Source organism: Aplidium turbinatum, chromosome 2 (genome assembly GCF_918807975.1).
Source record: "Aplidium turbinatum chromosome 2, kaAplTurb1.1, whole genome shotgun sequence".
NCBI classification, from domain to species: domain Eukaryota; kingdom Metazoa; phylum Chordata; class Ascidiacea; order Aplousobranchia; family Polyclinidae; genus Aplidium; species Aplidium turbinatum.
In genome coordinates, this window is record NC_137473.1 from 10,298,605 (window position 1) to 10,316,035 (window position 17,431).

Consider the following 17,431-nt stretch of genomic DNA (forward strand, 5'->3'; position numbering starts at 1 on the left):
TTTGTTAAAGAGACACCACCTTCGAACTTGAACTATTGGTACTGATTATTGTTTGGCTAAAAATTCAAGACAAAGCTGCCTGATAAGTGTTGAAAGTTTAAGCAAAACAATGTCTTTCAAAAACGCACAGAAAGCACAACAGAAACCACATCATGAAAGAGGTCAAGTGGCTGAAAGGCAAAACCTTGGTATACTTGAAAAGAAAAAAGATTGCAAGCTACGTGCAAAGAATTATCAAAACCATCAAAGGATTTTGAAGTCTCTTCGCAAAAAGGCTCAAGCTCGCAATCCAGACGAATTCTACTTTAAAATGGTTAACAGAAAACTTGAGGTTGGTCTATAGCATGGTATCTTTATTTAGTATAAGTAGCTACTGTTGCCACAAAATACTTACTTAAACACATAGTTTTGTTGGTAGCAATATCTCGTTTACAGAGTTCTGCATTTGTCCTAAACTTGTTACTAATATTGTCTTAAGTGTTGCTTGTGTTATTTTTCATGTATATGTTGTGTGAAGAGAACAGTCATGTTTTAATTTCAGAAAAACAGCTTTTATTTACTTAAATTTAGGTAGGAGTGCTTTTTGACTTTATTAGTTTCATTACTAACGTTAACACTTTATTGGCACCTTTTTGGTTCAGCATGGTTGACTTGTATCTGTAGTATGCTGGCATTTGCACAACAATCTGACCTCTTAAGCGTAATTTGTTAGGAATTGATTTTTCTATAATAATAGCATCTTCAGCTGGCACACATGAAAAATATAGAAAACAAACAAATAAAGCAAACTTCCATATTAACATACATAAAAATTCTTTTTAATGGATGGTTAAAAAATTTTCATACCAAAAGCTGTAAGACTAATTTTTAACCTGATCTTCTCCCATAATTTTCAACAAAGTACTGGTACAAAATTCAAGAACATCCATCAAGTAAATTTTAACAAAACTAGTACAAAGAAAAACGCAATTTTGTTTTAGTCCATTACAATAAGTTTATATTAATATAACGTCTCAGGAAGAAAGAACATGTTTTCAACTACAAAATTCAACACTGTATTACTCCACCAACAGCCTGATAATGTCTTTGATGAATTCTGACTGTTTTTTTTATAGATCAAACTGCTTCAAATGTTATTAACAGGCTCTTTATCTTGATCATTAATTGATCATACCATCTGGTTTGATTGTTTTGTCGTTTTTGTGTGGTAACTATGGACAATTTTTTGTTCGCATTAAAGAATTGCAATAATAATAATGTTTGCTTGTGTGTTAAAAACACTGATGTGTGAGAAAAAAATAAAGAGCCAAAAAGCAGAAACGGAACTCATGTTTAGCAAAGGTTTCGCAAATCCTTCTGTGTTCATATCTTCACTGCTACAAATTGAATTATAGATTTATGTGTTTTTATTAAGTGGAATGAAAATGTCTGCAGTAAACTAATAATGAACTGTTGTGATAAGTATAACATGTAAGTATGCTAAATTGAGCACTTAATTTGCAACTGCTTTCAATCTTTCTAGAAAAAACTGCCTAAAGTTTCAATATCAACATCTTACTGCATTTCATTTGTGGAATATATAATATATGTTTACTGCATGTATGTATAAGTACCATGTGTGTAGAGTGGAGTAACAGATGGTAATTAGTAAAATGCAGGGTTGATCTCTAAGTGGTCAAAACTGGTTTTGACCACTAAACGGTTTAAACCTGGTTTTAACCGGTGAAAACTAGGTTTAAACCGGTCAAAACCCAGAAAAATATTTTTATGTAGTGAATGGTCGGCTACCTGGGCTATGGGCTATTTAGGAAATATGATATAAAAGCAGTTGTGAGTTGCGACCATTTTGATATGCAGGCCTCGAAATAGCTGGCGGCCATGGCCGCCTGAACTTTCATTAATGGCCGCCAATACCGACCTGTCAGGCAAAATTTGATGGCAAATGTTTTTCATAAAAAAAAAATTTGTTGAAATAAATTCTTGTACTTCAGTTGGCTGTGCAAATTGTTCATCGTTCTACCAAGCATTTTTTGGTTCATCAGAAACTTATTTTTAGAATTTGAATTCTCTCAATAATTAAAATACCCCTATTTTACGGACCATAAGGCGCAAGTTTAAATCCTTTTTTTCCTCATAAATTAATCGTGCGCCTAATGTACGGATCAAGTCGGAATGGCCCGTTTTGGTGAGTCCGATTCGGTGAGTCCAATTCGGTGAGTCCGATCCCTTAACGGGGGATTTTTTCAATTTTTTTTTTAAATTATCGGGTACCATTGCCTAATTATCATTGCCGTTTTAGAATTAGGGGTTAGAGGTTAGGAACTCACCGAATCAGACTCACCGAATCGGACTCACCAAATAGTAGCAGACCCGATCAAGTAGTGCTCTATTGCCTACACTCAAAACCAGTACGGATACTATTATTATATAAATAAACCATTATTATTATATAAATATACAAAAACATACCAAAAGCTGTAAGACTAATTCTTAACCTGATCTTCTCCCATAATTTTCAACAATGTACCGGTACAAAAGTCAAGAACATCCATCAAGTAAATTTTAACAAAACTAGTACAAAGAAAAACGCAATTTTGTTTTAGTCCATTACAATAAGTTTATATTAATATAACGTCTAAGGAAGAAAGAACATATTTTCAACTTCAAAATTTAACACTGTATTACTCCACCAACAGCCTGATAATGTCTTTGAATTCTAACCATTTTTTTTTTACAAATGAAACTAAACTTAAAGAATTGTAATAATAATAATGTATCATTTGTGTTCTATTTGCTTTGCTTGTGTGTTAAAAACACTGATGTGTGAGTAAACAATAAAGAGCCAAAAAGCAGAAACGAAACTCATGTTTAGCAAACGTTTTTCAAATTATTCTGTTTTCATATCTTCACTACTTCAAATTGAATTATAGATTAATGTTTTTTTATGAAATGGAATGAAATGTCTGCAGTAAACTAATAATGCACTGTTGTGATAAGTATAACATGTAAGTATGCTAAATTGAGCACTTAATTTGCAACTGCTTTCAATCTTTCCAGAAAAAACTGCCTAAAGTTTCAATATCAACATCTTACTGCATTTCATTTGTGGAATATATAATATATGTTTACTGCATGTATGTATAAGTACCATGTGTGTAGAGTGGAGTAACAGATGGTAATTAGTAAAATGCATTATTATTTTAATTCAATTTAAGAAAATCAATATGATTGAAAAAAAAATTTATACCAAAAAATATGTCATGTATTAATAGAGATTACAAAACTTGTAACTTTTGCAGGACGAAGTACATTTGATAAACAATCCCCATCCGGAATATGTGATTGAAGCACAAAAGCAGATGTAAACACAAGACATAAATTACATCAAATGGAAATTACAGATTGAAAAAAAAAAGTTGAAAAATTACATGCTAACTTAAAATTGAGTGAACCTTGCGCCATGAAAAACAATCACACATTTTTTGTTAAAGAGACACCACCTTCGAACTTGAACTATTGGTACTGATTATTGTTTGGCTAAAAATTCAAGACAAAGCTGCCTGATAAGTGTTGAAAGTTTAAGCAAAACAATGTCTTTCAAAAACGCACAGAAAGCACAACAGAAACCACATCGTGAAAGAGGTCAAGTGGCTGAAAGGCAAAACCTTGGTATACTTGAAAAGAAAAAAGATTACAAGCTACGTGCAAAGAATTATCAAAACCGTCAAAGGATTTTGAAGTCTCTTCGCAAAAAGGCTCAAGCTCGCAATCCAGACGAATTCTACTTTAAAATGGTTAACAGAAAACTTGAGGTTGGTCTATAGCATGGTATCTTTATTTAGTATAAGTAGCTACTGTTGCCACAAAATACTCACTTAAACACATAGTTTTGTTGGTAGCAATATCTCGTTTACAGAGTTCTGCATTTGTCATAAACTTGTTACTAATATTGTCGTAAGTGTTGCTTGTGTTATTTTTCATGTATATGTTGTGTGAAGAGAACAGTCATGTTTTAATTTCAGAAAAACAGCTTTTATTTACTTAAATTTAGGTAGGAGTGCTTTTTGACTTTATTAGTTTCATTACTAACGTTAACACTTTATAGAGCGCGTAAGTGTGACGTCATCACGTAGCAACGCCGCCATCTTGGTTCCAAACAACTTGTATCAGCCATTGCAGCAGTATACCGGCTGATCTTCTTTCGTTTGCTATCGTCGTTAACAGAAGCATGGTTCAATGTTTTGTGCCTGATTGCAATCATCAATCCCAAAGGGGTAACTGCAACAAGTTTTTTCGTTTTCCAAGCAACGAAAAGGAGAAAAAACGCTGGGTGCAACTGATAAGGCGCAAGGACAAAGAGCCTAGCCTACCACTTCTTCTAGGGTGTGTAGTTGCCATTTTCGTGACTGTGATCGGAAAAATGGGCCTGAAATGTTTGAAAGGAATAAGAACAAGTTGTTTCCTTTAGAAATAAACCCTAGTAAGAAGATTAGATTAGTAGAAGAAGCACAAGCAGCACCTTCTAACATCACCTTGGACCCAGACAATGTTGTTCCAGGTAGGCATTATCATCTGGGTTAGACTGTTCTGTTTTTTTATGTATGCGACAAGCAAAATAAGCTAGTGAAAGAAATTATGAACAAGGTTTATTAAATGTCGTGATACAAGGCTGGGTAATGTCATTTTTAGTGTACGGTACCCTACCATATTTTGTTTTTTCTTGATTTACACTTCAACATGTTATGCTATAATACTTAACATTATTTTTTCTTGTAGAATCCAGTGAAAATTTTTCCCCTCAAATAGGATCAAGCAGTGCAAGTATCGTATTACAATTCGAAAATGAACAGCTGACAAAAGAATTAAAAGAGGCTAAAAAAAATCTTGAATACAGCAAATTTCATTTCACTGTTAAGAATCTTTCACAGAAAGTGTTATGCATGGAGACAGGTCTGCCAACAAGAGAAGTTTTTGATATTGTGGTGCAGTATGTAAAACGTTTTGAATGTTCGATTGTGTATTTCAGTGGATGGAAGGTTGTGTCTATATCTATAGAAGATCAAATTTTTATTACTTTAATGAAATTAAGACAAAACTATACCAACTTACATTTGAGCGAACTATTTAACTGCAGTAGCGCAACAATTACCAACATCACTTTAACCTTTATTCATGTTTTATATAAATTGTTGTATAAAGATGTCATGACCACAGTGCCATCAAGGATGAAAAACAAAACTTCTCTTCCAGGTGCCTTCATTTTATTTGGAAACTGCAAAATGGTGATTGACTGCACTGACATTGAAATTGCCAGTCCTGCATTAATGTCTGATCAGAAGCTGACATATTCTTATTGCAGGGGCATGAATTCCTTTAAAGTGTTGTTAGGTGTAGCACCAAATGCCGTAATCACCTATGTCAGTGATTTGTATCCTGGGTCAACTTCAGATAAAGCAGTGGTGCAAAAATGTGGGATCCTTCATCATTTTGTTGCAGGTGATTTAATACTTGCTGACAAAGGTTTTTTAATCCAAAACATTGTACCTGATGGAGTATCTGTTAATATTCCTCCATTTCTCAAACATGGCAAGCTAACAGAAAGTGAAATTAAAATTACAAAATGTATTGCTAGATGCCGCATTCATGTTGAACGAGCAAATGCTCGTATCAAAGAATTTAAAATTTTGAAGTTCATACCAGCCCATCTTAGATGTTATGCTGACATTGTAGTTAAGCTGTGTGCTGCTATTGTAAATTTGCAATATCCCTTGATCCAAGAAGTGAAGGACTCATTGGATTTCGAGTAACCTCTGGTTTTATTACAAGTTTATTACTTGCCTGTGTAATTCTGTGTGTGCCTCCATCCATTGAAAGTGTTTGCGTTTAAGTGTTGTATAATAACTGTCAGTATTGTATTCCTTTCGTATTAATTACCAAGCATAGTGTTTGTAGGTTCTTACTTACAGACATAGCTGAGCAACAGGTGCTTAGCTATGTCTGTTGTTGAAAGTATACACTTCCAGTGTCAACAAAAAGTTAAGCAATACTTTGTATCTATGTATTTTTGCTTAGCAACAACTTGTTAGTTTGTAGTCTTTCCCCTGTACGTGTATTTTTCTCACTTTTTTGTTTTTTTCTCATGTAATTCCATATAGATGTGTAACATGTGTGCACATCTGAAGTAAATACATAAATATTGCATCTCTCTTAACTATGTGATGTTATCATTGAGTCCATGTAGGCCTACTGTTGTAGTCATATTATTCTAGCTTACAGGCATAGTGTGCAAACTATTTCCACGTTCTGTTTGAGTTTTAACCAAAACGTTTTACTGATACTGTGATAATGTAACTTACTTTTTTATTTTCTATATCATACTGTATGTGTGACTGCTGTACGGCACACTTATCTTTATGTATGGCTTGCTTAATTTGCATGCTTTTGTATTACCTGGTTTCAGAAATGGCCTAAATGATGTGATGTTTTTATTGCATTGATAACCCTTTATCAATTTTGCTCGTGGAAACAGCTGACTGTTTAACATTATTGATACCTTCAATTCCACAGAACAATGCAATTTTTCAGTTAGAAATTGTAATGTGGTAACTAGGAAGTGACAGTCATGGACAAGTCTGACACCAAACATACTATATACTTCACAAAATGTAACACGAAGCCTACCATTTGTATCATTGCTTCTTATCTCAGAGTAACACTTGCACCAAGAATAACACGCCATAAGCGTTTTATCAGTTAAAAATAATAGACAAGTTTGATGAAGTTTTTTTTAGGATTATAAATTCCAAACCAAAGATTTGTTACAAATCCGGTTTAACAAATCTGGCATCATATCTTTCTTCATTAACGTACCTATGACAAAATTGAAAGTGCAAGCTGCAATAAAAGACATAACCTACCACCAATTCACCATGTCAGTGATAAAAACTTGAAAGGTGTACATGGTAAGGTAGTATCATAAATCGCTATGTGTAGTAAGATACAAGTCTGTAGATGTCATTTAACCAAAATCAAAAAATAAACAAAAAACACATATAATGAACAAGTATAGGTACCTAAAAATGTAATAAAGTGAGTTTTGCTTGTATCAGCATGATTGTTAATTACTTCACAATTGTAGATTGAACTCTCTCATTTTAGGATAATGCTGTGGTAATAGAGGGTTTATTAAACAGGTGTGCCTATTAGGCATGGTAGGCCTACGATCTTCTGCCACTGCTACACATTGAAGTATTCCGGACCATATTGGGCTTAATAAGCGAGTGGGCCTAATAACTATAGGCTTAATAAGTAAGGACTATTACAATACTACAAAACTGCCAAGTAGAGAAAATTACATGAAATACAATTACCATTCACTAAAAACCTCAACAGGCTGTTTCACCCTTATTGAGATCATCACAAAACAAGCAAAAAAGCACACATAATAAACAAATACTCTTTGAGGCGTTAATAAAGGACTATTACAATACCGGTACTACAAAAATGCCAAGTAGAGAAAATTACATGAAATACAATTACCATTCACTGAAAACCTCAACAGGCTGTTTCACCCTTATTGAGATCATCACAAAACAAACAAAAAAACACACATAATAAACAAATACTCTTCGAGGCGTTAATGGGAATACAATAGTTACCCTACATCTCAACAACCGGTTAAAAAGGTTGGAATCATGTGGGTCTTGTAGAAATCATGCAATTTGGCAATATTATGCTCCCATCTGGGATTACAATTAATTTTTAGCACCACGCATTGAAGAGGGGTCCAGACAACAAAATAACACGACGACCTTCTGGTAATACATAACTGCCCTTGTATTTGGTGCCAGTACTGATGATTCTCCTTGAGTGAATAATTTCCAGCAGAATCTTTCAATAGATAAAAATCTGCACATTTTGTTGCGTCATCGATCTTTGAATTTCTGAATTTGTAAGGAACCTGAAAAATTTTTAACCTGAAATTATATTTTAACAAAGTGAGATTTGGCTTGCGGTAGTGACAATTATTCAAGTGACAAAGGTGTTAATAGCCATTTATGTATTGTCTGTTTACATTATTGTGATTATTTTAATATAGGCCTAATGCTATTTTGGTTTGCATGTTTAGTAGTAAATATAGAGCTATTGGTCTGATGCAAATAAACAATACACTACTGTTAATATCACTATGGCTTCAAGTTCCTAAGCCTGCTACTGTACTTTACAACTACAATTTTACCAAGAATAGAGTTTTCATCCACCGGTACTTACATCTGTTACTGCTTTTGGCTTTTTCCAAGAACATTCTGTATCAGTGCAACTTATGTTGTGAATGGCATGTATCATTAAAGCAGCACTATGGCTGCATTTATATCCGCCCCGTGGACACTCGCATGATGTGGATACAATTGCATCTCCTGATAGTTGAACCTGCAACACAAGGATTTTCTGCTTAGACCTAATAAAATGCAGTTAGGTTTATATGTAAAAATAATGAAAAAGGCAATATAACGCAAGAGAACAACTGCACGCCCAGCAAGCTGATGCAAGAGAGAGGCCCAATTACGGATCCATAGGATGCACTGCCAAATAATTATAAATTCAAGACAAATGTACGACTAGTCCAATTGATGTCAAGTTATCTTGTTGTGTATCGCGATTTCGAATAATAAATTCTCTTCAGCACAACTTTATAACAGGCATAGTAAAATCTTCAGTAGGTCAGTTTAAGAATGCAGCAGTTAAGTTTAGAAAGAAATCAACAATAGTGTTTTTCGGTTGCTAAGAAACAAATAAATTTAGTCTGCGAGCAGTAGTGACAATATTATGTAAATTATGAAGGGAATTAAGTCATACATTAGTAAAACGGAGTGACAACGCCAGGGAGGGATTCTGGGGAGGCAAGCCATCCTCGCACAAAAGTGACACAAAATTGCCCTATAACGGATCAAATTGATACAGTCACTATCAATTAAATGCAAAAATAATGAAAAAGGCAATATAACGCAAGAGAACAACTGCACGCCCAGCAAGCTGATGCAAGAGAGAGGCCCAATTACGGATCCATAGGATGCACTGCCAAATAATTATAAATTCAAGACAAATGTACGACTAGTCCAATTGATGTCAAGTTATCTTGTTGTGTATCGCGATTTCGAATAATAAATTCTCTTCAGCACAACTTTATAACAGGCATAGTAAAATCTTCAGTAGGTCAGTTTAAGAATGCAGCAGTTAAGTTTAGAAAGAAATCAACAATAGTGTTTTTCGGTTGCTAAGAAACAAATAAATTTAGTCTGCGAGCAGTAGTGACAATATTATGTAAATTATGAAGGGAATTAAGTCATACATTAGTAAAACGGAGTGACAACGCCAGGGAGGGATTCTGGGGAGGCAAGCCATCCTCGCACAAAAGTGACACAAAATTGCCCTATAACGGATCAAATTGATACAGTCACTATCAATTAAATGCAAAAATAATGAAAAAGGCAATATAACGCAAGAGAACAACTGCACGCCCAGCAAGCTGATGCAAGAGAGAGGCCCAATTACGGATCCATAGGATGCACTGCCAAATAATTATAAATTCAAGACAAATGTACGACTAGTCCAATTGATGTCAAGTTATCTTGTTGTGTATCGCGATTTCGAATAATAAATTCTCTTCAGCACAACTTTATAACAGGCATAGTAAAATCTTCAGTAGGTCAGTTTCAGAATGCAGCAGTTAAGTTTAGAAAGAAATCAACAATAGTGTTTTTCGGTTGCTAAGAAACAAATAAATTTAGTCTGCGAGCAGTAGTGACAATATTATGTAAATTATGAAGGGAATTAAGTCATACATTAGTAAAACGGAGTAAAAACGGAGTAAAACGGAGTCAAAACATTAGTAATCCTATGGATCCGTAATTGGGCCTCTCTCTTGCATCAGCTTGCTGGGCGTGCAGTTGTTCTCTTGCGTTATATTGCCTTTTTCATTATTTTTGCATTTAATTGATAGTGACTGTATCAATTTGATCCGTTATAGGGCAATTTTGTGTCACTTTTGTGCGAGGATGGCTTGCCTCCCCAGAATCCCTCCCTGGCGTTGTCACTCCGTTTTACTAATGTATGACTTAATTCCCTTCATAATTTACATAATATTGTCACTACTGCTCGCAGACTAAATTTATTTGTTTCTTAGCAACCGAAAAACACTATTGTTGATTTCTTTCTAAACTTAACTGCTGCATTCTTAAACTGACCTACTGAAGATTTTACTATGCCTGTTATAAAGTTGTGCTGAAGAGAATTTATTATTCGAAATCGCGATACACAACAAGATAACTTGACATCAATTGGACTAGTCGTACATTTGTCTTGAATTTAGGTTTATATGTGTTTGGGTATTTGCAATAAATTCTGTGTTTATTTCAACGTGATGTAATGTCAATAAATGATACCGGTAAGTCAAGTACCGTACTTACCGAAGCTTTATAAACCTTGTCTTTCATGCTGGCATGTACACTTCCTCTGAGACAACCTTCAAAAAAGTCTATAGACTGGACATGATTTGATTTATAGTGATTTTCTCCACGGTTTTTAGATTTAGGTTCATCAGAAAAATACGTTACAAGAGAAGTAATAGAAAACTTAACCATTTTAATCAAGTAACTAGCAAACGAAACCTCAACTAGTAGCGAGTTCTGTAGCGTTGTCAAGGCAAGAATTTATAGTTTGGAACCAGCGAGCGCGTTGCTAGGGATGTGTGACGTCACAGCTTTCGCTCTCTATTGGCACCTTTTTGGTTCAGCATGGTTGACTTGTATCTGTAGTATGCTGGCATTTGCACAACAATCTGACCTCTTAAGCGTAATTTGTTAGGAATTGATTTTTCTATAATAATAGCATCTTCAGCTGGCACACATGAAAAATATAGAAAGCAAACAAATAAAGCAAACTTCCATATTAACATACATAAAAATTCTTTTTAATGGATGGTTAAAAAATTTTCATACCAAAAGCTGTAAGACTAATTCTTAACCTGATCTTCTCCCATAATTTTCAACAATGTACTGGTACAAAATTCAAGAACATCCATCAAGTAAATTTTAACAAAACTAGTACAAAGAAAAACGCAATTTTGTTTTAGTCCATTACAATAAGTTTTTATTAATATAACGTCTAAGGAAGAAAGAACATATTTTCAACTTCAAAATTCAACACTGTATTACTCCACCAACAGCCTGATAATGTCTTTGAATTCTAACCATTTTTTTTTACAAATGAAACTAAACTTATAGAATTGTAATAATAATAATGTATCATTTGTGTTCTATTTGCTTTGCTTGTGTGTTCAAAACACTGATGTGTGAGTAAACAATAAAAAGCCAAAAAGCAGAAACGAAATTCATGTTTAGCAAACGTTTTTCAAATTATTCTGTTTTCATATCTTCACTACTTCAAATTGAATTATAGATTAATGTTTTTTTATGAAATGGAATGAAATGTCTGCAGTAAACTAATAATGCACTGTTGTGATAAGTATAACATGTAAGTATGCTAAATTGAGCACTTAATTTGCAACTGCTTTCAATCTTTCCAGAAAAAACTGCCTAAAGTTTCAATATCAACATCTTACTGCATTTCATTTGTGGAATATATAATATATGTTTACTGCATGTATGTATAAGTACCATGTGTGTAGAGTGGAGTAACAGATGGTAATTAGTAAAATGCATTATTATTTTAATTCAATTTAAGAAAATCAATATGATTGAAAAAAAAATTTATACCAAAAAATATGTCATGTATTAATAGAGATTACAAAACTTGTAACTTTTGCAGGACGAAGTACATTGGATAAACAATCCCCATCCGGAATATGTGATTGAAGCACAAAAGCAGATGTAAACACAAGACATAAATTACATCAAATGGAAATTACAGATTGAAAAAAAAAAGGTGAAAAATTACATGCTAACTTAAAATTGAGTGAACCTTGCGCCATGAAAAACAATCACACATTTTTTGTTAAAGGGGCAGACAAGTCCATTTTCAAACGCAAATTGAGAGTTGAAATACATAAAGGGGATATTCAAAAACACGTTGCATTTGTTTTTATGAAAAAACACTTATTTGTTCTCGTGCAATCTTAAAACAAAGTTTTGGTTTTGTAATTCCAACACGCACCGCTTCAACTGTTGTCGAAATAAAATATTTGCTTACGTGACGTCATAACCAGAGTTCGGGAAAACATTTGCTGGTTTAAGGTCTGTGGTATGCAGCTGTAGATAAGGTTTGAGGCGTTTGCAGCAGTAGATAAAATTATCACAAGTAACAATTTTAGCTCAGATTTAGTTTACTGTAGCCTTGATACTAGCTTACATCATTTTTTGCACATTTACACTAGGCCTTGCACTTCAGGAAACAAGCAAATGCCAGTATTTTCCTGCAGTGCTACAGTATGTATGGTTTTGATGGGATTTTAATAACAAGAGGTTTAGAGTTAGACAGTCAAGGGTTGTAGGGGTTTAAATTTATTTATTTTTCATGTTTAGTCATGTTTGTGTTCTCAACAGGCCTATCAGACAGGCTAAACTAGGTAGTATGCCTACCTCAATATATATCATACATGCTTTCCCAGTGCTATACTATTACTGACATCATACATAAATAGATTAAGGTAAACCTGTTACAGTTTTGTACTCATCATGACAAGTCGATGTGTTGTATATGACTGTTCAGTGTTCATCTGGTGGTTCTTCTGTCGATAAAATTTCTTTGTTCAAATTTCCAAAAAATCATACAAGAAAATTGAAATGGGACAAGTTTTTAAACACCACATGAGTATGGCCAGGAGCAACAGAGACCAGCATAATAATGCCGACTCCATTTCAAGGAAACAGATTTTCAAAATCTTCTTCAATTTGACATGGGACTTGCAACACAGCTTAAATTAAACCGCAATGCATGCCCTTCAATGTTTTTCAAAAAAATCCATTTCAACAACTCCTTTGGAGTCAAGGTCCAGTGATGAGACAACTCCACAATAAAATTCCAATCCATCCATACGACAGCCTGTCAGGAAACGTCAAGTTCTTGAAGTAATTTTGGCTTAACAATTATGTTACTACATGTTTGTTATAAAGTACCGTACATAAGTTGTTGACTCTGGGGAGTACTGTACCATCCTTGAGAAAAATTTTTTCACACAATTTAGAATATCTTCCGGCTAAGCCTATTACATTTTAGTTGCTGCCTGCTGGTATAGCGATGCCTAGCTACATGTATGTAATTTTTAAATGACCCATCTATAACTCACCAAGTGTATTAACAAAAACAAGTCCTTGACCAACTGGTGTTTATTTCATTTACCGGCTAGAACTATATGCAACGGTAATGTAACAGTGCATAAATGGGATGCAACCTACTTCGTACCATGAACAGTTCGTACCATCAAGTCGTACCCTGAGAAAATTGAAAAAAAAAAATTAAAAAAAGCCAAAATAGCACACGGATCGAAGTTTTCGCTTAACCCTAACTTTAAAATGTTTGTGTTCTCTCGATCTTTTCATGGTATGAATTGATCGATTAGCGACTTCGGCTTTGTTGCTTTCGGCTTTGTGCTATTTTTTACACTTGATCTTTTCATGGTACGAACTGTTCATGGTACGAAGTAGGTTGCACCCGCATAAATGTGAGGCTCTTGACACAGGGCCGGTTACCGAGATTGGCAGAGTTGAAGTTTTCCAATTGTTGAAGTGTTGTTGCCAGGGAATTATTCCATTCACTAGGTGCCGCTGAATGGAGAGCAGTCCTGAAAGTGCGTTGCTCAAGCGCACACTCCGAGGGTCGAACTTGCGCCGTGTGATCTTGAGTCGGGCGTGTAACCACTGAGCTAACAGGGCGGAGTGGGAAGGCCTATTATTGGTCAACATTTTTGTTATGGATTTGTTATAATGGATGTAATAAACACACCTACAGATAAGTTTTTATTGGCTTGTGAGTGCAAACATCACTTTGATCTGCATTTCTTTATAGACAACTTGTAACTGCTATTCATTCCAACGAGAATAGCAGCAGGTCTACCGCTGGTTTCGGATTGGCTATTCTCTAAAAACGATCAAAGAAAACCCCACTTACTGTAAGTTATCTATACAGCATAATTTTGTGAAATCAACAATATTCCAAAACTGCTACTTTATAATACCATGTGTAGTTGTAGTATGTGATTACCCAGTCAGCAAAATCAGTCATTTTTACATTGATTCAACGTTTTGCAGATGTTGAATCAATGTAAACATGACGGATTTGACGTAAATTTCGTCATTTTTATTATTCATTTATTTGACGCAAAATCCGTCATTTTTACATTGATTCAACGTCTGCAAAACGTTGAATCAATGTAAAAAGGACTGATTTTGCTGACTGGGTAAGCATGTGCGATAAAGTGAAATGTGTGCAGCAATCATTGTGACTACCATACATTTTTATTCATTTAAAATGCATTATCTTTTTTAAAGATCATGTCAAGAGCCTCTTGAAGATTGCATTGTGTGAAAGGGAAACATTGGCAGAACACCGAGAAGAATGGGAGAGCACACCTATTCCTATGCATTTATGCTTAGACGTTTGCATCCAGATGTTTCTGATGCAATTGCATCTTATTTTTTACGGTTTTCTAACGTAAACCCGTCTTAAATGATGTAGCAATACCTAAAAATGGGCAATCATGTTGTATTATATTCATGTAACCAAAAGTTGTTTTTAAATACGCTATAGGCACATTGTCTACAGACAGTTTGTTCCGTGGATCTGGGGTTACCTTGGTCATTCAATCCGTGTGCCTCTGCCGTCATGCGCTGTTTCGGCCATTAGGTCGAAATCTTCAAGTGAAGATAGAAAATATGTTGGATTTAAATATCCTGATTTGAAATAAAAAGAAGTCACAATTCAAAGTCTGCTTCAAGAAAAGCTTTGCCGTGTGCATAGAGAGAGTGATTTTTGTACTTGTACAGTAAAGTATACTTATCAGAGTTCTTGAGAAAACGCTCGATGAATACACAATCCATTGGCTGCTGCGCCTGGATGTAACAACGTGATCTGTGGCGGCCTCAAACGCAAGAAGAAGATAAACTAATATGGTGCTTGCCTGAAGCTAGTTGCTTTCGGTGTTCATTTTATCAACTACTAAGCTGCTTAAAATCGACATAAATAGTTCACTGCATTTGTTGGAAACGACGCCATAAGCGATCTCTTACTCTGCATTTCAAATGCATCTTACGCAAACATACGAGCAGCTTGTACCGTTATGACGTCACGTCCGATTATCGCACGGTTCAGTGAGCACGCGTCGCTCTGAAACTAAGGGCTAACTAAAACGGCCCTACAAAGGAAACGCAATGAAATTGAGGGAAAATTTCAACGACAACCACTTATTATACATGTGTCGAGCACTTACAAACAAAAAAATCGAAAAGTATGGTTTGGGGTTTACTTCCCCTTTAAAGAGGAATCACCTTCAAACTTTTAAGCTGAGAACCTTCGAAGAGTTTAGCTGCATAATCAGCAAAGAACTGAATTAAGAATGGAACTCAAGGGCAGACGTGGTCGTTTGAAAGAGCTTTGCAGATGAAAACACAAGACCTGAATTACATTAAATGGAAATTACAGATAAAAAAGAAAAACGTTGAAAAATTACATGCCGCATTAAGATTGAGTGAACCTTGCCCCATGAAAAACAATCACACATTTTTTGTTAAAGAGACACCACCTTCGAACTTGAACTATTGGTACTGATTATTGTTTGGCTAAAAATTCAAGACAAAGCTGCCTGATAAGTGTTGAAAGTTTAAGCAAAACAATGTCTTTCAAAAACGCACAGAAAGCACAACAGAAACCACATCGTGAAAGAGGTCAAGTGGCTGAAAGGCAAAACCTTGGTATACTCAGTGGCGCCGGCAGGCGGGGCAGCTGCCCCCCCAATGTTTTGGGTATCATCTTTTTAATTGTTTTTTTTTGTTAAAACATATTAATATTATTTTTTTAATATTTGGATCCCAACCTCAAGTAATTGAACTCAAGTTGCATGGGGGGGGGGGGGGGGGGGAGAAGCTCTCTCTTTAAAAAAAAGTATGGAAAACTTTGATGACTAAATTGTACAGTAGATAAAAAGATTTTCTACAGAAGCAAAGATATAGATATTTTGAAGTTTTAACTAACGTCACATTGATGTAGAAAAATAACAACCTGTTAAATTTTTGATATCTCACACTCCCATGACTTCTTCCGCGCGCATTTTGGCAGTGGTTGCTTGCAGTGATTCTTTCACTTAAACAAAACGTTTTGTTTCAGCAGTTTTGAGTTGTTCGATTCTTAAGTTGTAAAGGAGACTCAATTTCTCCAATATTTATCATTTATGTTTCTTTTTTAATCTCAGCAGAGTATAAAACTTGTAAAAGTTTTTCATCCATACGACGTCATGAATGAAATTATATCTCAAATCGGCGTAATGACGTGACATCATCTAAACATTTTACCGAATAATAAATTAACAAATTCGATCGTCAAAAGTGGTTTGGTGGTGGTATATATTACGTAATGAAAAAAATGTGATAAGGTTGAAAGACATGACGTCATGTATTTTCAATACAAATTGAAGTTTAAAATTTATTCTTTTGTTCATAGTCGTAATCCACCTTCAAAGCGGTACTACAAAGAACAATTTTCGATAAGGGGGGCATCAAGAATAAGTCGACATGACTTTTAACCCTTAGAAGGTTGGGCTCCTGGAGTCTTGCTTAGTTTGGGGGGAGACTGTCGATTCTTCTTATGCTTTAGGAGTGATATCTCTGTTATTTTGACACGGTTTTAAAATTTGGGATTCACTTTGTAAAAGTATTCACGCTGAGCATATCAGAAAATTAAAACTATGTGAATTTTAGAACTGCTCATATACGTTGAAATGTTGAGGTCACTTATGAGTGTAATTTGTAGCGTGAGTTTACACATTATTTTTTGGTAGAGTAATGAATAACGTGCATTGTAATGTTGTGATTAATTTTTTTTTACATTATTTTACATACAGCCAATGCCCTTCACGCTGTGAAACAGTTAGGATTAACGAGACATGGGCCAAATTAATTAGCCTACTTTCATCCAGCTGGTGGAAAAATGTTTCACAATAGAATATGAAATATTTCAGATGATGTGCTGAGAAATGCCTTACATCTTTTAATTTATAACCTTTATTCGCTCAAAATTTCAGCTCAATAGAGGTGAATACAAATTAGGAAAAGTCAAGAAATCTCGTAGTCGCAGCCTCAGTGGTTTTAGAGATACAACTGTTGATACAAAAAGTTGAATTGACAGCCCCCCCAACCTTCAAAGGGTTTGCATTGAGTCAACAGATCTATGCCTTAAAGTTTACGTCAGCTCCGGAGATCAGTAA

At 34.7% G+C, this 17,431-nt stretch overlaps 1 protein-coding gene across 2 annotated transcripts; it reads left to right on the forward strand.

Annotated features, from left to right (window-relative positions):
* Positions 1 to 89: 89 nt before the first annotated feature.
* Positions 90 to 14,928, forward strand: LOC145764734 (putative U3 small nucleolar RNA-associated protein 11). 2 transcript variants are annotated; one of them, XR_014288515.1, is made up of 5 exons: positions 90 to 331; positions 3,300 to 3,812; positions 11,827 to 11,943; positions 14,023 to 14,125; positions 14,505 to 14,928. XR_014288515.1 is itself a non-coding variant. In XM_082576391.1 (3 exons), exons 2-3 carry the CDS (start codon positions 3,591 to 3,593, stop codon positions 11,890 to 11,892), a joined length of 288 nt encoding a protein of 95 aa, XP_082432517.1. In that variant the 5' UTR covers positions 90 to 331; positions 3,300 to 3,590; the 3' UTR covers positions 11,893 to 12,382. The 2 variants fall into 2 exon arrangements, 1 of the variants encoding a protein (XP_082432517.1); XM_082576391.1 differs by lacking the exons at positions 14,023 to 14,125; positions 14,505 to 14,928 and having other exon boundaries at positions 11,827 to 12,382.
* Positions 14,929 to 17,431: the final 2,503 nt, after the last annotated feature.